This window comes from Euprymna scolopes, chromosome 8 (assembly GCF_053919585.1).
Source record: "Euprymna scolopes isolate OS-2025 chromosome 8, ASM5391958v1, whole genome shotgun sequence".
Classification (NCBI taxonomy): domain Eukaryota; kingdom Metazoa; phylum Mollusca; class Cephalopoda; order Sepiida; family Sepiolidae; genus Euprymna; species Euprymna scolopes.
Genome location: NC_136489.1, coordinates 163,420,990 through 163,445,360, shown reverse-complemented (window position 1 = coordinate 163,445,360; position 24,371 = coordinate 163,420,990). Strand labels below are relative to the sequence as shown.

General features: G+C 36.4%; 1 protein-coding gene across 1 annotated transcript in view; it reads right to left on the bottom strand.

Annotated features, from left to right (window-relative positions):
• Positions 1–24,371, bottom strand: part of LOC145284012 (uncharacterized) — a gene marked incomplete at its 3' end in the record, with an annotated part of 1,050,937 nt that overhangs the window by 788,177 nt on the left and 238,389 nt on the right. The window contains 1 exon segment of the mRNA XM_080133102.1: positions 21,123–21,243. Within this exon segment, the coding sequence (XP_079989228.1) occupies positions 21,123–21,243 (121 nt within the window).

Below are 24,371 nucleotides of genomic sequence, written 5' to 3'. Positions count from 1 at the left end.
CCCACGATGTAAACATCCTCTACAAAACCGACAGGCAGCTAAATCCCACCCCTTCACAGTAGAGATCCCTAGATGTAAAAGAGCTTTCTACTCCAGTAGTTTCTTCCCCAGAACTGCTAGACTTTGGAATTCCTTTCCGGGTTCCTGCATCCCCAACTGTAGTGACATGTAGAAGTTCAAGTGTAATGTGAACCGAAATCTTGCTGCCCAACTCCCTACATAGTACCCCAGTAGCTGTTGCCCCTGATAGATGAATATAATGCTGTCCCAATTTACAATGCCTCCCCACAGGACAGAGTTAGACACCAGGGTCGTTTTTTAACGTGGAGAAAAGGAACAAAAATAAAAATTTTCTCAGTCGTGAAGGATTTCTCCTCCACTGACAGAGAACAAGAAATTGAAGTGCAGCATCTGCCGGAACAGATGGTATTTATTTGCTCCCCCACTGAGCAAATTAGGCACAAGGCCGTTTTTAATGTGAGGTAAAAACCAGCTCCCCTAAAAGTAGGCAAAAAGGGGGCACTCTGGTTACCAAAAATAATGATTGTCCCAGTATAGAGGGTTTCCCCTCCATTGACTGGTACAAATTATCTTAAGTGCAGCATCTGCCGAAACAGATACTACACTTTGATCTTGTCCCGAAGGCCAGTTGATATTTATTTGCTTCCCCACTGAGCAAATTAGGCAGGAGGCCGTTTTTTAATGTGGAGATAGGGGGGGGAAGGGGGATCCAGCTCCTGAAAGGTGGGAAGTGGGAGCTGGATTAGAAACTGTTGGTATGAAGGGTTGCCCCTTCAGTGACCAAGGTCAGATATGTGGGGTTACCCCCACATATGGTCTTTGCTAGTCATAGCTTGCAGTATCTGTCGGAACAGATACTACACTTTGATCTTGTCCCGAAGGCCAGTTGGATTTATTTGCTTCCCCAATATGGTCTTTGCTCGCAGTATCTGCCGGAACAGATGGTATTTATTTGCTCCCCCACCGAGCAAATTAGGCACAAGGCCGATTTTTAATGTGAGGAGTGAAGGGGAAATGGGGACCAACTCCCCGGGGAGTAGGGGAGCTGGATAGTGACAATTGGTATGAAGGGTCGCCCCTACATTGACCAAGGTCTTACATGTGGGGTCGCCCCCACATATGGTCTTTGCTCGCAGTATCTGCCGGAACAGATGGTATTTATTTGCTCCACCACCGAGCAAATTAGGCACAAGGCCGATTTTTAATGTGAGGAGTGAAGGGAGGGGGAAGGGAAAGGGGGGACCAGCTCCCGAGAGGTGGGAAATGGGAGCTGGTTAAAGGTCAGGCATGTGGGGTTACCCCCACATCTGGTCTTTGCTAGTCATAGCTAGTCATAGCTTGCAGTATCTGCCGGAACAGATGGTATTTATTTGCTCCCCCACCGAGCAAATTAGGCACAAGGCCGATTTTTAATGTGAGGAGTGAAGGGAGGGGGAAGGGAAAAAGGGGACCAGCTCCCGAGAGGTGGGAAATGGGAGCTGGTTAAAGGTCAGGCATGTGGGGTTGCCCCCACATCTGGTCTTTGCTAGTCATAGCTAGCAGTATCTGCCGGAACAGATGGTATTTATTTGCTCCCCCACCGAGCAAATTAGGCACAAGGCCGATTTTTAATGTGAGGAGTGAAGGGAGGGGGAAGGGAAAAAGGGGACCAGCTCCCGAGAGGTGGGAAATGGGAGCTGGTTAATGGTCAGGCATGTGGGGTTGCCCCCACATCTGGTCTTTGCTAGTCATAGCTAGTCCTAGCTAGTCATAGCTTGCAGTATCTGCCGGAACAGATGGTATTTATTTGCTCCCCCACCGAGCAAATTAGGCACAAGGCCAATTTTTAATGTGAGGAGTGAAGGGAGGGGGAAGGGAAAGGGGGGACCAGCTCCCGAGAGGTGGGAAATGGGAGCTGGTTAATGGTCAGGCATGTGGGGTTGCCCCCACATCTGGTCTTTGCTAGTCATAGCTTGCAGTATCTGCCGGAACAGATGGTGTTTATTTGCTCCCCCACCGAGCAAATTAGGCACAAGGCCGATTTTTAATGTGAGGAGTGAAGGGAGGGGGAAGGGAAAAAGGGGACCAGCTCCCGAGAGGTGGGAAATGGGAGCTGGTTAAAGGTCAGGCATGTGGGGTTGCCCCCACATCTGGTCTTTGCTAGTCATAGCTAGTCATAGCTTGCAGTATCTGCCGGAACAGATGGTATTTATTTGCTCCCCCACTGAGCAAATTAGGCACAAGGCCGTTTTTAATGTGAGGTAAAAACCAGCTCCCCTAAAAGGGGTCACTCTGGTTACCAAAAATAATAATTGTCCCAGTATAGAGGGTTTCCCCTCCATTGACTGGTACAAATTATCTTAAGTGCAGTATCTGCCGGAACAGATGGTGTTTATTTGCTCCCCCACTGAGCAAATTAGGCACAAGGCCGTTTTTAATGTGAGGTAAAAACCAGCTCCCCTAAAAGTAGGCAAAAAGGGGGCACTCTGGTTACCAAAAATAATAATTGTCCCAGTATAGAGGGTTTCCCCTCCATTGACTGGTACAAATTATCTTAAGTGCAGCATCTGCCGGAACAGATGGTATTTATTTGCTCCCCCACCGAGCAAATTAGGCACAAGGCCGATTTTTAATGTGAGGAGTGAAGGGAGGGGGAAGGGAAAAAGGGGACCAGCTCCCGAGAGGTGGGAAATGGGAGCTGGTTAAAGGTCAGGCATGTGGGGTTGCCCCCACATCTGGTCTTTGCTAGTCATAGCTTGCAGTATCTGCCGGAACAGATACTACACTTGGATCTTGGCCCGAAGGCCAAGAACAAAAAGGCCAAGGCACAAGATTAATGTTGTTGCATTTTCATTTTACAACATTTATATCATTGATCATTTTCTTGGTGCTTTTTCTTGTATATTGAACTTTCTCTTTATAGATCATACAATATGTATAGGAAAAACATTCAGTGTTGTCATTTGCAGATCTCATTAGTCAAAAAAAGTTCACATGCACTTTTAGATTTTCCGAACTTTTTTTTATTTTTTTTAATATTCAAGTAATTTGTTTGATACATAAAAAAGATTTATGAATGTGCATGAATTTATTTATGATTAACATTATCGAACAACATGTTTAATACGATATTTTCTTGATTTTTGGAATGGTCCATCAAGTATTTAGGTAACATTGTTCAATGTACAAAACATGGATTTCTATTACATCATTTTCAAGTACTTTCGATTGATTCATTCAAGCATCTTGTCTTTATATATATATATATATATATATATATATATATATATATATACTAGCAGTTCAGCCCGGCCTTGCTCGAGCTCTATGTACTACTGTTCATAACTTTATGCACATATATATATATATATATATATATATATTATATATATATATATATATATATATATATATATATATATATATATATATTATATATAGGGGTTTCATTAAAAGAGACAGTCAAAGAGAGAGTATGTTGTTGTAAGACTCAGAGAGAGATGTTGAAAGAGACTTTTAGAGAGATTGTTCATGTTATTACGATTCTTATATATTAAATGTTCATTCCTTAGACAGAAGATAGAAAAAAGCTCTTTGAGTGATGAAATAGTGTTCACTGTTCAGACATTGTGTAGAGATGATGTAGATTCATATTGTGGATATGAGATGTCGAGACGTGTATGTAATGACATTTTATAACACAGATATATAGACATATAATACAATTTTCACTTTACCTTTTTGTAAGAATAACAAACACAAGACAACGTTTTTATCAAAAACACAGATGAGTTTATTCTTCACACGACCGGCCGTGGTTTCCATCATCAAAAATTCAAAGCTTCACATTTTAGTTTCAAAGTGACGTCTCGCTTCCTAGACGTTCGAATTCCCAGACCCTCTCTGAGTTTCTCACTGACTCTCTCTAACTAACTATCACTTCCTATATTGAGAAATCCATGCATGTCCGGCCACATGACTAAAATTCACGTGCCCTCAACATGCGTGGACTTGCACGTTTCCAATATTATGATTTCCCAATAACCTATTTTTCTTTTGTTGTTTTCACAAAAGAATTCAACCTACATATCTAATTTATTTAACCCATATTTTATTATCCACATTCTTTCTAACAATTGAATAGTTTATTTATTATTTATTTCATCAGAATTAACAATTTACTGGACATTCCATTTAAACCTATTGTTCTTTAAAACTTATATCCAAGGTTCGATTTCTGCATTCTCTCATTTTATTTTCATTTTAACTAATATCTCTATTTTTATACTTACATGAAAAGGGGACAGCCCTTATCATGTAACATACATACATATATATATATATATATATATATATATATATATATATATATATTAGTTAAAAAGTTTGACTCATGTCCAGATAACCTACATCTAAAATTTCGAGTGTTTGGATCCAAAATTGACGGAGGAGTTTGGAATAGTCTGCAAAAGTCAACTCTTTTAACTTTGACCTCTTGGCAGCCAAATTTTCGCCCAGAAACTGATTACAAAGCTTGTTGCATGAAAATTTTTTAAATTGGCTGAATAGTTTGCTAGAAATCGCAAAGGTCAAATCTTTTGAACTTTGACCCCTTGGCGGCCTAATTTTCGGCCAAAAACCGATTAAAAAGCTTGCCTTATGTCTGAATACATGTTATGAAAAATTTCAAATGTTTAGACCCAAAAGTGGCTGGCTGAGTAATTTGGTAGAGATACCAGAGGTAATTTTTTAAAACTTTGACCTCAATTTTTACCTATTAACATTTATTGTTTAGGGCTCAAATCAAATTAAAAAGTTGGTGCTAGTGCAGAGAGTGATCCGCGCTATAAATTGTATTTCCAAGTTTAATTAAAATTTTAAATGTTTTTTATTCAATTGTAAGGTTGAAGTATACAATAGGCAGAAAACACCCTCCCCTCCCCATGTTAAGAATGGCTTTTTAAATAATAACGCTATTATTTACGTCCGGATCACTCTCTGCACTAGTACCAAAAATTTGATCCATGTCCAAGTAATGTACATCTACAATTTAAAGCGTTTAGATCACAAAATGGCGGAGGAGTTTGATAGAATTTTCAAAGGTCAAATCGTTGAACTTTGACCTCTTCACAGTCAAATTTATGTCTGAAAACCGATTAAAAAGATTTTCTTGACTCTCATTACCCCTTATGTAAAATTTCGAGTCTGTGAACTGAAATTTGACAGAGTAGTTTGGTAGAGAAATGTACACACACAGACAATTTGACATTATATATATATACGTATATATATATATATATGTATATATATACACACACATTATATATATATATATATATGTATATATATATACACACACATTATATATATATATATATATATATATATATATATGATGATTGATTTGCAACGTCGGATGAGAGCCACTCCCTCAGTCACTGAAAGTCCATGTGCCCGAATATGACTTTTTAGCCCTGCCAGCGACCTGCACATCCTCAAGCAGACATGACACTGAAAACGCTCACTGATCTGTATGAGACTAACAGCAGCGAAACCTGTATTATCGTGGGCTTTGATGTGATTAACAAAACATGCCTTAGACAACAGAGCCCGATCACACACCTTACAGATCCACAGATCTCCATGGTTGGGCGGCAAGGTTTGGCATTTCCTACATGCTCTCTTAAGCTTCGCTCGGTCTATTTTGGCTGCTTCATAGTGTTCTGCACCTCTGTATATCAGTGTCCTCCACTGCTTGCGATCATACGCTAGGGACTCCCAACTGTCAACAGGAATATGAAAGCTCACCAGACTCTCCTTGATGCTATCACGAAAACGTTTTTTGGACTTGTGCTGGGGTCTTTTTCCAATAAAGAGCTCACCGTAGAACAATTGTTTTGGGAGACGATATTCTTCAAACCTGATGAGATGACCCGCCCAACGCAACTATATATATATATATATATATATATATATATATATATATATATATATATATATATTCGTATTCCTGTTTGTTTACAATTTGATTTATATATACAAAAGGTCCATTACTTTATTATTTCTGGTTCTGGATATGACCTTAAACTATATCCTGTGGTGAGGCCTCAGCTTGCGGGCTTTGGGGAGTGTGGAGCTACCCTTTAATTGCCGTTGCTCTCAGGTCCACTCTGACCCGGAGTGGTAGTACCTGTCAGGGTCCCAACTATGGGTTAAATAGCAACTGGTTCTTAATAACAATGGTAGCAATACTGGTTGTTTTGGCCTTTTTTAAGACATATGTATCAGGGACAAAGCTATACCACTTTAAACCAAGAATGTGTCTAAGACAGTGCTGATGGAACCTCTCGAGCAATTCTATATGTGACCGGTACAAGGTCCAAGTTTCAGATGCGTAGAGTAGGGATGGTACTACACATGCTTGATATACTGAAATTTTAGTTGTCAGAGTCAGATCACCGTCAGACCAGACTCTATCTTGTAACCTTCCAAAAGCATTAGATGCCTTGCTGATTCTCTGTCTTATTTCCACATTAAGAGTGCCATCATTTGATAAGGCACTCCCAAGGTAGACAAAATTTTTTACGACTTCAAGGCGCTTTCCACAGACAAAGATATCAGGTTCCACATACAGATCATCGGGAGCGGGAGTGTACATGACTTTAGTTTTCTTAATGCTAACTGTCAGTCTGAAGCAGGTACAAGCATTTGTAAAGAGATCCATCACTAGTTGCATATCTACTGGGGAGTGTGTTACCAGGTCAGCATCATCAGCATACAACAGTTCCCTAACAAGTCCATCACTAACAAGTGTTTTGGCTTGGAATCTTCTGAGGTTGAACACCTTTCCAGTCGTTCGGAATCTAATATAAACACCCATATCACAATCGTGGAAACCATACCAGAGCACAGCAGTCAAATAGAGCGAAAACAATGTTGGTGCAGCTATATCACCCTGCTTCACACCATTATCAATGGGGAATTCTTCCGAAAGCTGACCATTGAAGTTGACGCGACCTTTCATACTATGATGAAGTTGCTTGAACTTGTCTGTAAAAGCAGATGTACAGCCAAATTTTTCCAGTACTTTCCAGAGAGCCTCACAGTTGACCGTGTCAAACGCCTTGGTTAAGTCCACAAACACCTGGCAAAGAGGCATACGCTGTTCAATACATTTTTCCAAGATCTGTCTAGCAGAAAACACCATATCCACAGTTCCTCGCCCACCTCTTAAACCAGACTGGGATTCCGGAAGAATATTAGGACATACATACTTTTCCAATCGGTTTAGCAAGAGCCGTGTAAATACCTTTCCAACCGCACTCAGCAGCGAGATACCTCGATAATTTCCACAATCAGATCTTGTACCCTTTCCTTTGTACAACATAACCAAGATGGCATCTACCCAATCTTGGGCAACCGGGTCACCCTGCCATATTGACAGTATCAAAGAGTGGACCACACAATGTACATTGACACCACCATGTATCAGCAGCTCAACAGGGATGCCATCCAGCCCAGGGGCTTTGTTCGAGTTTATCTGTTTTATACGGTCAACTGTTTCCACAAGAGTCGGTTCAGCATCAAGTTCCGGACAAAAGGAACCTTCAGGGATACTTTCTATTGCAGCAACATCAACATTGGATGGGTTATGAAAAAGATCATGAAAGTGTTCATACCATCGATGCTTAATTTCATCTGAGGTTTTCAGTAAGGTTTTCCCGTCCTTCGCCAGGAGTGGTGTAGTTGAAGAGGATTTCGGACCATAAGCCTGATGAAGAAAAGTGTAGAATGTCTTGACATCTCTATGATCGTAGGCAGTCTGTATCTCCCTGGAGAAGTTAGACCACCATTTGTTTTTTATTTGGCGCACACAACACTGAACCTCACTCCGAACAGAAGAAAAGTGGGCAGCGAGTGCTGGCTTGTTCAGAGGTGAAGAGTTGAGAAGTTTCAAATAAGCTTTCCGCTTTCTACCAATTTGAGGCTTAATTTGATCAAAATTATCAGCAAACCAATCTCTATGTCTGGGAACCTTCAATCCAAGAACTTCAACACCTTTTTGGTATATTGTATCTCTTACTGTCTCCCAGTCACAATCTGAGAAATCCACCTGGTTGAAAGCAGATTTCAAGGAACTTTGTACGACTGGATCCTTCAATTTGGAAACATCAATACGTTTAGGCACTTTGACACCATTGAAACGGCTTTTTTTGCGAACTGTAATTCTCAGTTTAGCTCTAACCATTAAATGATCAGTACCACAGTCAGCACCACGCATTACTCTAACTTTGCAAAAATTTCCAAGATCACCACGTCTACACAGGATGTAATCAAGCAAATGGCCATGTTTAGATTGGGAATGGAACCAGGTCTCCTTGTTTTTCTGGTGGGAAAAAGTGTTGGTGATAACAAGATTTAGTTCACTGCAGAGATGGAGAAGCAGCATACCATTTGAATTGACTCTACCAATACCATATGGACCCAATGGAGACCAAGTCTCATTGTCTGATCCAACCCGTGCATTGAAGTCACCAAGAACCATCAAACTCTCAGCGCTTGGCAAACCGGTGATAACAGATCTAAGCATATGATAAAAGGAAGTAATATCGTCTTCAGGCGAAGTAAGAGTCGGCGCATAGAGAGAAAGAATATTCATATAACGACCAGCAGCAAGGGGCATTCTCAATGTCATTGCACGGTCATTTATGGCTACTGGCTGTTCGATCTTGTCAATTACGGAGTTCTTAACTGCAAAACCAACACCAGCCTCACGCCTCTCCTTTTCAGCTCTACCAGACCAGAAGATCGTGTAGCCCGACTCGCTCTCAACCAGTTGATCCTCACCTGCGAAACGTGTCTCAGAGAGTGCAGCAATGTCTATCTTTGCAATTCCTTAGTCAAAATTGCAGTCTTCCGTTCTAGTCTTTTACCATTGTCAATAAGTGTTCTCACATTCCAGCAATAGAGCTGGAGTGGGTGTCGTTTAGCATAATATCTTCTGTTCCTGTTACTATGGACAGCCATCGCCAATAGAACATTTCTTTTTTTTTTTTTTTTTTTTTTTTTTTTTTTTTTGACAAATGTCTGAGGAAGTATCTGTACAAAGATGTTATTCCAGTGATTTAGCTTTGTACGACAGCTAGTCTCTCTCTCGGTTCAAAATGTTGATATCCAGCAACAAGCAAGAGCAAGATAGCAAGCAACAAATCAAACTGCAGACCAGCTTAATGCGGGTACCGGTCTTCCGCTTTGTTTTTTTAGATCAGAGATTTGCTTCTCCTAGAGAGGCTTCCTTCACCATGGCTTTCTGGAGCCCTCTCCACCCCAGATAAAACAAATCAATCGCATGCAACATGTTTTTTTTTTTTTGTTATTTCTTTTATTTTTATTTATTTTTTTTTTTTTTAAATTTAGAGAAGCGTTTTAAAAAAACGGTATAATTCCTCAATGGTCATGACGGTAGTGATGATGTTACAATTCAATGAATACACACGATAATAAACATGAAAACAAATCCACAGACAAAAGGAACAAAATATATATATATATATATCTATAATATAAACTCAATGTGTGTGTGTTTGGTCACGAATAGGCTCCTATATGGTTGACTATTTTAAAAAACTGATTACATATAATGATAGAAGATGTATCGAGACACAGTAATGGGTATGTTTGATCTGGCAGAACGGTGGTTCATTAAAATTGTGGGGTCTGCATTCGTGCCTGGTCCACAAAGTATAAAAATAAAAAAATTAAAAATTAAAAAAAAAAACGTTTACAAGTGTTTTTGATATAGATGTACATAAGAATACTTTGATAAGTATATTTTAACTTAAATATGGATGGTATAATAAAATTGTGGGGTCTGCGTTCACGCCTGGCCTCTATAGAATCGAAATAGGCACAAACTTTAATAAAGACTTTTCATATCTATCTGCGTAAGCATACTTTGATAATTATGTTTCAGTTTGAAGAAATATGGTATAATAAAATTATGGGGTGTTCGTTCGCACCTGACCTCCATAGAATGGAAATATGTCACAAAGTTTAACAAGGTTTTTTAATATAGATCCACAGAATATTGTGATAAGTGTTTCCGTGTGAACAATTATGGTATAATAAATTATGGGGTTTATCTATTTTATTTTTACTTTCATCATATTTTGCTTTGGTTTTGATACCCCCAAATTCAACCCAAATTTACCACCCATCCTTTTCATAACCTATCATACTTTCATAAATCAGAGTCCATTTTCTGTAGGCTGTTTTTGAACCCAGTCAACGACGGGTACTTTTTCTAGTATATATATATATATATATATATATATATATATATATATATATATATATATATATATATGTACATATATTGTTTTTAAAATATAATTATCCACTGACCTGACACGTGTTTCGTCGTCTACGACCCATCAGAGTCTATGAAAGACGTGTCAAGGGATAATTATATTTTAAAAACAATATATATGCCGCTCCCCATTTGAGGGTACCAAAATTATTCTCAACTCGCATTTAGGTAAAATGCACTTTCGTATAAATAATTGAATTCATTCAAAAAGTATACAAAAATAAATAAATAACATCTACATATATATATATATATATATATATATATATATATATATATATATATATGTATGTATATTTGTTCAAGGTTTAAACTATACAAAAGTAAAAACCATTGAATTTCACAAGATGATAATATTTAATAAAAAGTCTAAAAATATATTTACTTTCTGTGATGATGGATATTTTATAATCCGAAATTAATAATGAGAAAAAAGTAAAGTTTTAAAAAACGAATCGAATGTTTGCAGCTCAACATTGTTTCAAAGATCCTGTTTTTTCAAAATTGTAAATTTTCTTATGTTTTTTTTTTGTCATTATACAGTCCACACCTCCATTGGAAGATCTGTGGAGAGATGCAACTTGACAGAGCAACGAACATCTGGGAACATGAACCACCACCGATAACATTAAACGGAAAAGTGGCCGTGTTCTATGACAAAGACATACAGGCAGATACATAAAAGACAAAGCTATCAAACCAGACATTGTAATATGGAACAAGCCTGAAAGAACTGCGCTCATTATTGATCTCACAGTCCCAAATGATTTTAGCCTTAATAGAGCTGAACGGGAAAAGATAACAAAATATCAGGACCTAAAAAATGATCTAAAAACGACATGGTCTCTGAAAGAAATAAACATTTATACCGGTTGTGATAGGAGCAACTGGTTTAATAAAAAAGAATCTTCAAAAATACTTAGAAGCAATCCCTGGAAAACCAAGCTCTAAGGAAATACAAATAGCAGCCATAAAGGGAACAGCATCTATTCTTAAAAGAGCCCTCGGATATAAATTTAAATCATAACAGAATCAAGTGTTAGCTCCAGGGAGGTTCCTCTTGATATCTTAAAATTTACTGAAGTAAAATGAATAAAAAAAAAAAGTTTCTTTGCGTGACAACAAGTTCTTGTTAAGCCGTTCCCATAAATAATAAATTTTTCTTCAATTTACACAATTAAAGATTACTACACTATCACCTTAGATTCATTAACCCTTATTCTCGAGTGGCTTACGGGCCTTGATATGTGGTAACTCCTAAGTAAAAAAAAAAAAAATGTCCGGACGTTTCTGAGATTCAGGTTTATTTAACATCAAAACTAACCTGGGTGCCCGGTGTTGTCCGGGTGTGTGTAGAGGTGTGTGTTGAGAAAAAAAAAATTTTAGTAGGCAAGCTCGAACCCATACCGCGAAGAACGTGAAAAAGAAAAAAAAATGACGTCTTTGCTGATGCGTATGTTTAAATTAAGGCTAGTCAATCGAAAAGAGGGGATGACTTTCGAAAATATCGGCGAAAAAAAAGAAAAACAAGCGACCCCCTCCCTGTAGAAAAGTGCCCAGTTGAGGGTGGTCCTGGATATGACCTAAAACTATATCCGATGGTGAGGCGCCACCTTGCGGGCCTTGCGGAGTGTGGAGCTACCCTTTAATTGCCATTGCTCCCAGGTCCACTCTGACCCGGAGTGGTAGTACCTGTTAGGGTCCCAACTATGGGTTAAATAGAATCCGACTTAAAAAAAATATACTCCATTAAAAATCGTTCCTCAAATTAACTAGATTCGGCATTAAATAACCTGAAAAAGGTTGATATGCCGTAAAATAAAAACAACCAACCAGTTGAAGGTGAAGAAATTAATGTTTTTGGCCAATTCTTCAATATTTGTTGTCCGAAAAGAGGGGATGACTTTCGAAAATATTGGCAAAAAAAAAAAAGCGACCCCCTCCTTGGAGAAAAGAACCCAGTTGAGGGTGAAGGAATTAATGTTTTAGCCAATTGTTCGATATTTGTCATTTGAAGTGTCGAGCTTCAAAACGATACTGATCTCGTGAAACTCCATCGCCTTCTTCGAAAGTTTTAGGCATACATACATACATACATACATACATACATACATTTAAACAGACAGGTGAGATTTATATTATAGATTATAGATTATTATAGATTTCAGAAATAGATTTCCAATAGAGAAATAATTCCTTTTATCAACATATTAAAATTTGTTTATCAAAACTCTGGCTATATCATAAATATACACGAGATTATGAAACAGTTCTAGTCAAGTGATTAGTTCTATATTAATAAAAGGATTTTATTAATAAAAGGATTTTATTAATAAAAGATATTAGCAAAGGAATGTTATTCGATAACAATCTGCATTGTATCTACAAGTGAAAGGTTTATTTCCTATTAAATAGAATAAAAAATTATTTAATTTAAAGCTTTGGTAGCAAGTATCAAAAAAAAAATGGAAAATGTACAGTCGTTAATGAATAAATAAATAAATAAATAAATGATAATTCAATAAGTTTTATTTTAATATTTTTTGTATTTTTGTGATATCATTTCTTTTTATTTATATTTATTTATTTATCAATCTACCTAATTTTTTTTCAGCTGTGGATGGGAAAAAAATGAAGAAAAAAAAAACAGGTAGATAAATAACTATAAATAAAAAATAATTAAAAAAATATGAATAAAAAAATATTGAATTATTCATCATTTATTTATCTTCTCCTAACGACTATACATGCCTTCAAAAATACATTTTATTCTTCAACAATGCTTCCAGCAAACCACGCCATACTTATATCAGAAATAAAAAAAAAACGTCAATCGTCATCCATTTAAAAAATTTTTTTAAAGGGAAACGAATATGTTGAAGTTCTAATCATTAATGCGGGGGGGGGGCAGCCAATGATGATTGCATTTTTTTAAATGTTTTACCAGTGTTTGTTTTTTGATGAAAAAAAAAATTATATCTTAGAAAATCCATGGATTAATAATGTTTCATTTAAAGTGAATTTGATGGATCGATAAATTTTATATTTTATTCAAATTTATTTCGTTGTCTATTTTTCTGTTTTCAATCATTAGCATGATAGGCTTTAATTTAAAGATAATAGGAATTAATTTAGTTCATCAAGTAGATTTTTTACATGCACACACACACAAATATATATATATATATATATATATATATATATATATATATATATATATATATATATATATAAGTGAACGTGTCTGTCTGTCTATCTGTGTACATTTCCCTACGCAATAACTCTGTCAATTTTTAGTCTATAGACTCGAAATTTGAAATACCGGGTACTGAGATTTGGGAAAATCGATGTGACGGGTGTCAGCCAGAAATTTGGCTGTTAAGGGGTCAAATTTCAACGATTTGACCTTTAAGAACTCTACCAAACTCCTCCGACAATTTTAGGTCTAGACACTTGAAATTTTAGATATAGGTTTCTTGAACATGGATCTAACTTAATAAAGTGATTTGAGCCCGAAACAATAAATTTTAAGGGGTCATAATAGGGGTCAAAGTTTTAAAAAATTAACCATTTTTTTTGTTTTTTTGAACAGCATACACCTCCAAACACCCGAGCAACGCCGGGCACCCCTGCTAGTATATATATATATATATATATATATACTAGCAAAAGTTCCCGTCGTTGACTGGGTTCAAAAACAGCCTACAGAAAATGGACTGATTTATGAAAGTATGATAGGTTATGAAAAGGAAGGGTTGTAAAGAGATAGCTTCGAATTTGGGGGTATCAAAACCAAAGCAAAATATGATGAAAGTAAAAATAAAATAGATAAACCCCATAATTTATTATACCGTAGCTGTTTACACTAAACACTTATCACAATATTCTGTGAATCTATATTAAAAAACCTTGTTAAACTTTGTGATATATTTCCATTCTATGGAGGTCAGGCGCGAACGAACACTCCATAATTTTATTATACTATATTTCTTCAAACTTTTATTGTTATTTGATTATTCTCAACTCGCATTTAGGTAAAATGCACTTTCGTATAAATAATTGAATTCATTCAAAAAGTATACAAAAACAAATAAATAACATCTATATATATGTATATTTGTTCAAGGTTTAAACTATACTGTATTTTGTTACTAATTTTTAATGCCGTATCCTGATGTTCTATTATATACGATTTCTGTAAAGTCTGATGAAGTTACTGGATCGTTGATACGATTCGGTAACCGAAACACGTGTAACTAAGCAGATAAAACGGTACTCTCTCTCTCTCACTCTCTCTCTCTATGTATATATATAATGTGTGTGTGTGTGTGTGTGTATATATTTTTTATATACATACGTACACGTTACATATTACTTTGGAAATTTACAAGCTCAAACAAATAACAAAATTATCTGGTTTCAAATTAATCTGTTTTATTTACTTCTGCAACTTCAATTCTATTGCCAATATCAGAATCAGTGAAATGGTTGCCTGAAATGAACGCTTAATGCTTGTATGTTTTCACATTGAAACAAAAAAAAAATCCTACCTTTTATTCCTCAATTCAATTATCAACTGAGCAAATATTTTATCTTAGAATAGAAAATGGAATTTCTACGCTAGAACGCAAAACCCATTTAGTCAGTTTTCCTCATTTTTCTTTGCAACGTTTTTATTAAGTTCTCGAACTAAAACCACTAAAAATTAGCTATTTTCTTGGAAAATCAGTTTCTTAATGGCATTAAGATTGTTATTTCATGGTGACTTGATCAAGATTTTCGCCTGATTAAAACCTAATACCCGATTCACGGGCTATCATGATTATTCCACTAAAAACTAATGCGTCTCATCTGTATTGGCTAAAATCACTTTAGGACACTTTTTAAAATTACTTCCACAGATTACGTTGTGTCCTTCATGAAAACAAATATGACACAAGAGATTAGTTCCTTCACAAAAGCAAAAAAAAAAAAACTGAAATAAAACAAAAAAGACATAAAAAAAAAATTTTTTTAAGGCATGTTGGATATTATTTCTCCTTTAGAAGAATGTGATACTGTTTGGTAGCAATATTTCGATATAGATGGGTTAATAACGGAATTTTTACATGCGGTTTACATCTATCTATCTATATATATCTATAAATATAAAAGTGAAAATATGTGTGTATGTATGTTCGTTTTTTGTGTATGTCCGCAAAAGGCTTTTTTTCCGGGAAGTGATCAGTCAGCTCGCTCCTTCTTAAAACTTTTTATATCACGTCTAAATCGTATAATCTAGGAGTTGACAACGGAGGTCGCCTGTATATTTAATTTGCCCGACTTTGAAAAGCTAAATATTCCACATTTTTGGATCGCCACATGTTGGTTCGGCTTTTTCGTATGAAAGCGGAACTAATTCGAAGCATAACAGATCGTTCCTGGCGCAATCGCCGGGAACGTCCAAAAGCAAGAGTTTCTCCTTATATCAGACAATTGCTATTCAATTTACCCAATCCCCCTTTTATGGGGAGCTGTTCCCCCTCCCCAACATCTTGGAGAAACAAAAAAAAACAAAGAAAATGCCCTGCAGTAAATAAAAAAATGCCCCGCAGTGAAAGTTGATCTCATTAAGTCATTAAGTACAGACACCTGCCAATTCTTAATACTTAAATAAATTCAGACATGTTTCCGTTACTCACACTTTATTTTCCAACTTCGCCTCAAGGTTTCGGGTTCAATCCTTCTTACTTACCTACCGAAACTTTTTTTTAATCCCCTTTCACACAAACTTCCGGGCAACAATTTTTTATTATTCTTTTGTTTTGATTTACCCAAAAGCACACACACCTTTAAACACCCGGGCAATGCCGGTTACCCCCGTTAGTCTATAAATATAAAAGCGAAAATGTGTGTGTGCATATATGTGCACTTTTTCTGCAAGTCTGTAAAAGGCTTTTTTCGTCGGCCTTCTGGGTTGGCTTACTCCTTAAACGTTTTTATATCACGTCTAAATCATAATAACTACGACTTAAGAACGGGGGTCGCGGCCATCTTTAATTTGCCCGACTTTTACCAGTTATTTTTGATTGCTGTATCTTCAAAAAGCGAATGATGAGACGGGGGAAACAATAACTGGCTTGCAGCGCAAAACTAGGTCAAACATCACGCCACTTAACTTCCTCGTACCTGTATATTTATAAACCTTAACTTAACATGCTAATCAATTTCTCTCCCCTCGTGGCCGAGATGGCTAGGTCTTAGGTTTTTTTCCATTTCATTTCCACCTTTGTGTCAAGGCTTCGGGGTTCAATCCTACCTTCCAACTAAACCTTTTTTTTTTCTTTTACACCGCCAAACACCCGGCCAACGTTTTTTTTTTAACATACACCTCCAACACACACACATCTCCAAACACCCGGGCAACGCCAGGTACCTCCGCTAGTGTATATATATATATATATATATATATATAAGCGAAAATGTGTGTGTTAGTGTGTGCACTTTTTCTGTATATCCGCAGAAGGCTTTTTTTGAGGGGGCACTCATTCTGCTCACTCCTTCTTAAAACTTTTTATATGCTGTCTAAATCATAACACCTACGAGTTAAGAACGGGGATCGCGTCTATCTTTAAGTTGCCCGATTTTTACGCGCTATTTTCGAGATTTGTTTTTATTGTTGCAGGTTTGTTTCGCTTTTCAGTATAAAAAAGCGAAACTGAATCATATCAGCAGTTTCCCGACACACACGGGCGTTTGGTCAATGTCGGTTTTCACCGTCATATCAGACAATTGCTTTCATTTTGACACACTCCCCTAATAAAAGGGGGAGTAGGATTTGACCTCATTAAAGACGCACTTAAAGCATGATGTCTGACCTCAATTTGAACTCATCCACTTTTTAATCTTTATATTTAACATGTTACATTGCTTCCGTCGCCGTCACGCATGTGTTTCGCATCAGCCTATTGACCTCAAGGCTCCGGGTTCGAGCCTACCTTCTACCAACGCCCCCTTTTTGCCGTTTACACCTAAAAAGATTTTTTTAGTTTTACTTTTTTAAGAAGTTTAACATTGTTTTTTTTATATTTAAACAGGGTAAAGTTTCCTTTTTGTTCTGCTTTAAACCCCCCCCCCAAACACACACATCTACAAACATCCGGGCAATGCTGGGTACCCCCGCTAGTCTATATATATATAAAAGCAAATATGTGTGTATGTATGTATGTTCGCTTTTTGTGTATGTCTACAAAAGGCTGTTTTTTGTCGGCCTTCTCGCTCGGCTCGCTTCTTCTTAAAACTTTTTATATCACGTCTAAATGATAATATCTCTGACATAATAACGGGGGTCGCGTGTGTATTTAATTTGCCCGACTTTCACACGCTATATTTTCCAGATATTTCGATCGACGCGTGTATTTTTCGCTTTCCAGTATAAAACAAGTGAAAACTGGCTTGCAGCCGCGTCATGTTTCAAGGTCAAACATCAAGCGACTTAAGTTTCTCGCACCTGTCAATTTCATTTTGTAAACGTCAAATTAAGATGCTTTTCATTCCTCTTCTCTCGTGGTCGAGATGGTTAGGTCCCAAAGTTTTTTCCATTTCGTTTCCACCTCCACATCAAAGGTTCGAGGTTCAAGCCTACTTTCCTACTAAAACTTTTTTTTTTCTTTTACACCTCCAAACACCCGGCCAACATTTTTTTTTTTTAAACAGGGTTGTTTTGATCACCCCTCCCCCAACACATGCACCTACAAACACCCGGGCCATGCCGGTTACCCCCCGATAGTCTATAATATAAAAGCGAAAATGTGTGTATGTATGTATGTCTGTTTGTTTGTATGTATGTATGTGTTTGTATGTCTGCTAAAAACTTTCGACAGACAGAACAAAAATTCACAAATTTGGTCTCATATCAACCTTCGCCCGACAAATATTGAAAAATTGGCCCAAAACGTTAATTTTTGCACCCTGAAATCAGCACTTTTCTACAGAGGGGGGGGGGTCAGCAAAAACCGTCCTCTCATGACGAATTCACTTCTACGCATGCGTCATACAACGTCGTAATCTGATTTACTTTAAATATTTGAAACAGCGACAGAGTTTCGGCGACATTGTCTTAGCTCAGTTGCTTAGAGCGCCGTCTCATTATCTGAATGTTTTGGGTTCGAATTGTGGTGTGAGATGTCTTTTTTTTTTCGATTTTTTAAATTTTGATACTGAAGCAGGGTTATTTAAGCAATTTTTCACGTTCTATGTTTATTTGGTTTTTATTTTTCAGCTTTTTTAAAGTAGTTTTAACGTTCGTTTTTCTGGTTCCATCAGATTCACGTTTTCTTTTTTTGTTTTTCCGATTTTTACATTTAACATCGTTCGTTTGCCTTACGTTAGCTTTTTTTTTGGGGGGGGGGTCGATTTTTTAAGTTTTTACATTTTAACATTTAATATTTAAAAATATTTACTTCGCTTATTCTTATGTTTTGATTACCCCCTTCACCCCGCCCGAGCACAAGTGTAATATGAACTGACATCTTGCTGCCCAACTCCCTATATAGTATCCCAGCAACTTATGTGCCTGATAGTAACCCCCTACATCAAAGTGCCTTGTTTGGAGCGAAAATTTAATAATAGAAAAACAAAAACAAAAACAAAAAAAACTAATACATCGTCAGCAGAATCCCCAGAGAGATTATGTTCCAGCTAAAAATAAGATCTATACTTAAAAAAACTGTTGCCAAAGCAACTACAATTGAGAAAAACCTCTATTGTGCCGAAGAAATGCTAGGACCAGGAGAAAAGCTTTTACAAAACTTACAAAAACATCTTTCTGGGAACTGGACACAATAGACAAAAGAAACAGAAATATGGGTTACATCATTTAAGGTCCTAAATTCGTGTAAAGACAACCTGACCGTCTGTTGGATGATCCCAACACCTTGCAGCGACGAAGTCATTGTGACGATATGACATTTTCGACATCAAACCACCCCAAGCAACTCCAGAACGCCACTGATCTGGAAGAGAAAGGAAACTCACAGATCCTTTAACTATTGATCCAAAAAGAAAAGGCACTAGTACCCCTTGCGGAATAAAGGCTTCGGAAGGGAAGTGGGTATTATGGGGTCTTACCCATCAATTCATAATGGATTTTTCTAATCATTATAAAAACGTGCAGAGAACTTTTTCCCAGGCAGGTGCTCAAGTGAAAAAAAAAAAATATATATATATATATAGTAATGGTGGGGTACAGGCCTATAATACATTCCTCTGAAAAGGGCACTTTTAAAACAGGGGTAAAAGGGGCAGGTTCCTGGGCATGCCAAGTACCGCCCCCAACCCCCACCATCTGATAAAAACTCTGGTTATAATACACTCGTGGTAAATTACTGCAACCTAGCGCGAGACTACAGACTATTTAACTGACAGCTGGAAATTGCTGACAACCTTTTCTTTGTATTCACTTTTTTACACAATAAAATCTTTTCTACCTCAACCTGTTGTTCGAGTCTTTCTTGAAACCCCATTCTTAGGACCACAATACTTAAATAATAAGTGATAAGTTAATCCATAATAAAATAATTGGGAGCCACTGATATTGTAATGTTGCCGTTACGAATATTCTAACGTTATCGTTGCACTTTACTTTAGTAATTCATATGAATAAATTAATATTGTAACGTTGTCGTGATACATTACTTAGTAATTCATAAAAATGAAACTAATATTGTAACGTTGCCGTTACGAATATTCTAACGTTATCGTTGCACTTTACTTTAGTAATTCATATGAATAAATTAATATTGTAACGTTGTCGTGATACATTACTTAGTAATTCATAAAAATAAAACTGATATTGTAACGTTGTCGTGATACATTACTTAGTAATTCATAAAAATAAAACTGATATTGTAACGTTGTCGTGATACATTACTTAGTAATTCATAAAAATAAAACTGATATTGTAACGTTGTCGTGATACATTACTTAGTAATTCATAAAAATAAAACTGTTATTGTTACGTTGTCGTGATACATTACTTAGTAATTCATAAAAATAAAACTGATATTGTAACGTTGTCGTGATACATTACTTAGTAATTCATAAAAATAAAACTGATATTGTAACGTTGTCGTGATACATTACTTAGTAATTCATAAAAATAAAACTAATATTGTAACGTTGTCGTGATACATTACTTAGTAATTCATAAAAATAAAACTAATATTGTAACGTTGTCGTGATACATTACTTAGTAATTCATAAAAATAAAACTAATATTGTAACGTAGTCGTTACACTTTACTTCAGTAATTCATATAAATAAAACTGGGAACAAATAAAAATCTGGGTCGGCTTTTTTTCTTTTTTAACAAAAGTTTTTATTACTGGTTTTATTACCGTTCAACACCATTTAAAAAGTGTCTCGCTTCTCCGACCACATACCGGCCACAGCCTGCCCATTCTGGTCCTCGACTTTACACGTCCATTTTCTTTGACACCGACTTTGTTTCCCGAGCACATGATGTCGTTTTTTTTTCTTGTCGCGTCAACTCGCACACACTTCCTAATTTGCATAGGCATATTTTTCTACTACTGCTGCTTATTTCTTTACAAGCCAGCTATCCTTTGCTGCTGCTGCTATTTTCCCACGCGTTCAAATGGACAATGTTATAATATAGCAACTGATAGTGTCGATTTGATGTTTGACTACAAAATTGAAGAAATAACATTTTTTTAAATAAAAATATAAATAAAATAAAAATGATATTTCTTACCTGAGTCTCCATGACTATCCTTGCAATTGCTGTTTGAACAACATTTGTCCGATCAAGACAGTCCACACAGTTGACTCGGAAAACACCTTTCTGGTCACAGATTATCCCTTTACTGTCAACCCTGATAATAAAAAGTAAAAAAGTCAGTCAGATTTAATATTTCTTGGAAAGATTTATAAAAAAAAATGGTTAAACTTCAATAAACAAATAATATCAATGCATGGCGATAAATGTTTGGAGATTAGGACTTAGAGTATCTTCAGTTCCCCGTAAATAATTGTGTGTACAGTTCCCACACTGACATCAAACTGTGTTCTTATTGTTTTTATAGACACACGACGGCCCATGAAATTCTTTATTTGGTCAATCATATCTGGCATGCTGACTTCCTTACTCCTCCCACTATCCCTCACAGACTCCCTGCCTTCCTTGAATCTCTTATACCACTCAAAAACTGATGCTCGATTCATGCAAGATGGTCCAAAAGCAGTCTGAAGCATTCCATACGTTTCTGTGGCATTTTTTGTCACGTTTAAAAGAAAATTTTATTGCATATCGTTCTTAAGTGTCCTCATGTCCAGATTATATTTTTTAAATTCACCAACTGTGACAATAAGGCTTTAGTAGGGCGCATTCCAATTCCTGCTGTAGCTGTTCATTTGAACCTGAAATCATAAAAACTGGTTAGTCAACTCAGAAGATATACAGGAATAACGTATTGAATTTTCAAGAGTCTTTGACAATTTTAAATGCTTGTAAAAAAAAAAAAGTCTGGAAACTTATTAAGGGCACCTCATAATTCATATTATTTGGGCTCATCTGGAGTGTTATTTTTGCAACGTTTCAGTCAATGTAACCATCTGACCTTTTTCAGGTGTATCTTGTTGACTTTGAAAATTTTTGTACCTGGAAGGACATGTGACGTAATGGATAAAGTACTTTGAAAATTCAGTTGTAAGTCACACTCTTGTGGAGGTTTGATGCTTCAATCATCAGTCGGGTTGATACTCAAAAATACAACTACAAAATTACTTAAAAATAACCAACCATTGCAGGTTGGACAAGAGCCTGCTATTCCTATGGATTAAATAAAGGGTTTCATTCAAAATTATGTGCAGATTCCCTAGTGCAACAGAAAGTTTCCAGAATTCAACAAAATACACCTGAAGAAGGTCGGAGGTTATATCCACCGAAACGTTGGGAGAATAACGTTCAAGATCAGAAAATACTAATGCAAATAATATATATTTAATATATCTTTTACAGTCATAACAATCAGTTGTCTTCATGTTTTATTAAGATAAAAAATAAAAAACGGACAATATAAAACTATATATTTGTTATGAAAAGGGAGAGACCCCAATAAATAAGAAAGCAAAACTAGATAAGTTCGAAAATTATATTAGGAAAAGGCTAGAATCGAACCCAGTAGGCAAATTTTAAAATATAATAGATATTGAAATCCTAGGGATGCAGAACGATTCGCATTGTTCTCACAAATAGCTAAATATTATTTATGTCAGAGATAAAGCGATTGCCCATTCTTTCAGAAATAACTGGATATTAAATATGTCAGTTAAAAGAATGGACAACAACAAAATTGAAAACGTTATGTAACAAATAGGTTAAATTATACAATTTAATTTACGGATTTCTTTCGTTTATGAGAAGTGTGTATATATATATGTGCACAAGGCATGGGTAAATTGAAACGTGATAAAGTCCCGTTGGTTGACCATCCTCTGACGTCATAAAGAAAGGAGATTCTCAATATATTGAGACAGGGTTCGAAGTTGGAGACAATCATAGTCAGAGTGATAGAGTCAGTTAGAGACGAGAGTCGGACAGCGACTTAGTGGAGTTGATGCCCTTTAAGGAACAGGGGAGAAGAGTAGACCATGTAGCCATACAAGCTTGAATTCCTGAGTCACCAAGTGTTAATTATGTGTATCTTCCAAGTAATATCCCTACCATCATCATCAATAACGTCTCTCCCCTCCTCTATATGAGTTAACAAGAACTGTTGCATAAATGTCTCAGCTCCGTATTATAATTTTTTTAATTACATTTCCACCCCAAACAAGGCACATTGCCACTTTGATGTGGAAGCTACTGTCAGAGACATAAGCTACAGGGGTACTGTTACCGTAAATGTTTTGCTGTCCTGTTTATTATTTATTTATTACTTATTTGTTTAATCGTTTACTTTTTACTCTTACTGTTCTGTTTGATTCTTTTTACTATTCTTCTTACAATTGCGTTTACTTTTATGGATACTTTTAAGAGTCTGATGCATTGATAAATAACAAGATGGATTTGAAGCTTCAATCTTTTATTTCAAGGCAAGCCTATCATCTCGAACCCTGGTTGTCGGAGAACCAGATCTCTGATCTGCATTCCTCTGCTGCCTAAACCACTCTCTCCCCATATGGTCGTCAACCGGAAGCCTACGACCACAATTCTCGTGTCACTCCTAATTTCCGGTACATTCTCTCTAAGTTGATACCTGTCAAACCTAACCTTTTGTGACCCTGCCAACTCGCTGATGGGAAATGAAATATACTTACATAACTTTCTATTTCTAAAACTACCTATATAGCTTTTAATCTGGGATTCCCAATACTACAGTACTATGTAGGGAGTTGGGCAGCAAGATGTCGGTTCATGTTACACTTGAACTTCTGCATGTCAGTATAGTTGGGGAAGCAGGAACCCGGAAGAGAATTTCAAAGTCTAATGGTTCTGGGGAAGAAACTATTGGAGTAGAAGGCTCTCTTACATCTAGGGATCTCTACTGTGAAGGGACGGGATTTTGCTGCTTGTTGGGTTTGTCGGGGGTATTTACGTCAATAAAAGAATCATCATCACAGTCGTCATGATGTACGAAGAATATAAATGTCTGTTCTGGACCCTGTTATACATTGTCTCCAATATGTACCCGCTACACAACATGCTAATGCATATAAATTTTATCGTTGATTCAATACAGAGGTGTAGGTTAAATATGCTCTTTATACCTAGGTATTTCAAAGCCTAATATTTTCATCAAAAGAAGAGAGAAGGTGCTAGTTAGCATATTAGAGATGTGACGTCTAGCAATAGGTACGTTAGGAGCAAAATAATGGAGTAAGAAAGGGAGAGAGTAATTAATGTGATATAGGAAGAAACCACTTATATCCACAATTTTCTTTCTATATCGCATTAATTACTCTAGTTCTCCTTTCTCTCCTCCATCCACATTTACAAAGG